We start from the raw sequence: 1,772 nt of genomic DNA, 5'->3' as shown, positions 1-1,772 counted from the left end.
TGGAATCTTGTTCCTACTCCACCCGATGTTACTGTTATAGGTTCAAGATGGGTATACAGAAACAAGACTGACGATCAAGGAATCATTTGCCGAAACAAGGCACGTCTTGTAGTCAAAGGATATTCACAACAAGAAGGAATCGACTACGATGAAACATATGCTCCAGTTGCCAGAATTGAAGCAATTCGCATCTTTCTTGCATATGCTGCACATAAGAATTTCAAAGTATTCCAAATGGACGTTAAATGTGCATTCCTACACGGAGAGATAGATCGCGATGTATACATCCAACAACCACCAGGTTTCGAAGATCCCAAATTTCCCAATCATAGCTTTAAACTGCAGAAAGCTGTCTATGGCTTGAAACAACCACCCTGAGCCTGGTATGCCACGTTGTCAACATTTCTCGAAGAATCAGGTTTTAAAAGAGGTTCAATCGATCCAACCCTTTTTCGTAAAATATTTAATAAACATCTGTTAATTGTACAAATATATGTTGATGACATTATTTTCGGTTCTACTGATGAATCTTTAAGTGTTAAGTTTGCAGATTTAATGAAGAGCAATTTTGAAATGAGCATGATTGGGGAGATGACTACATTTCTCGGACTTCAAATCAAACAGTCAACTGATGCATTTTCATCAACCAAGAGAATTATGTCAAAAACCTGCTCACTCGTTTTTCAATGGACAAATCCAATACCGCAAAAACCCCAATGGCCTTTGGATACAAAATTGATGCACACTTAAATGGCAAACCCGTTGACCAGAAAAGATATCGTGGAATGATCGGATCACTCTTATACCTCATTGTCAGCATACCTGATATCATGTTTTCTACATGTGTCTGTGCTAGATACCAAGCAAATCCTATGAAATCTCATGTAGTTGCTGTGAAACACATCTTCAAATACCTTAAAGGCACTCCCAAAATCGGCCTTTGGTATCCAGCTAAATCTAATTTTCATCTAAACGCTTTCACCGACTCAAACTACGGAGGATGCAAGCTAGATAGAAAGAGTACATCTGGTAGCTGTCAATTCCTAGGAGGTAGACTAGTGAGTTGGACTTCAAAGAAACAGACTTGTGTATCCACATCAACCGCAAAAGCTGAATACGTCGCTGCCGCCAGCTGTTGTTCACAAGTCATATGGATGAAAACTCAACTGCGTGACTATGTGTAACAACCCGAAATTTCATGTCAATTCCTGTACCACAACTTGTAATTCGATCCGATCAACCAAACGTCATTCTCAATTTAGTTTCCAATATTCGCCATTTTATTAAGTCATTAATTTATATTGACTTAAAATGACTTAATAGGTGTCTTAATACATATAGAAATAATTTTAACACCCAACTTTAGTGATCGGAATATTTCTAGAAATTACCATATCGGGTTACGGTAACTCAATCGGGTACGACCAAAAACCTCACTTAACGTCGGTATCGGGTAGAATTCTATCGTGTCCAATTCCCAAACACTATATAAACATAATTTGGACTCCATTTGAAGCCTTTGGCCAAATTCTCACTAAACTCTTACAACCTCTCTCCTCCAAGCTAGAATTAAGGTCCTAATCACAAGTTTAAGGCTTCAAATCTTTAAGGTAACCTCTCTAGCATGTTATTCAACATCTTTAGCCTTCAAATTGATGACTTAATTGAGTTTTGGGGTCAAGAACATGATTTTACGGCCAAGGAGCAAGCTTGGGCCGTAAACTCCATTTTATGGGGTTTTAAGCTCTTAAACTCCTTCCAAAACTCAATTG

At 38.1% G+C, this 1,772-nt stretch overlaps 1 protein-coding gene across 1 annotated transcript; it reads left to right on the top strand.

Annotated features, from left to right (window-relative positions):
* Positions 1–686: 686 nt before the first annotated feature.
* On the top strand, positions 687–1,184 carry LOC111913918 (uncharacterized mitochondrial protein AtMg00810-like). The gene has a single exon (XM_023909637.1). It carries the CDS (start codon positions 687–689, stop codon positions 1,182–1,184), a length of 498 nt encoding a protein of 165 aa, XP_023765405.1.
* Positions 1,185–1,772: the final 588 nt, after the last annotated feature.

The sequence above is a fragment of the Lactuca sativa genome, chromosome 5 (assembly GCF_002870075.4).
Source record: "Lactuca sativa cultivar Salinas chromosome 5, Lsat_Salinas_v11, whole genome shotgun sequence".
NCBI classification, from domain to species: domain Eukaryota; kingdom Viridiplantae; phylum Streptophyta; class Magnoliopsida; order Asterales; family Asteraceae; genus Lactuca; species Lactuca sativa.
This window is presented reverse-complemented; position numbering and strand designations above follow the sequence as displayed.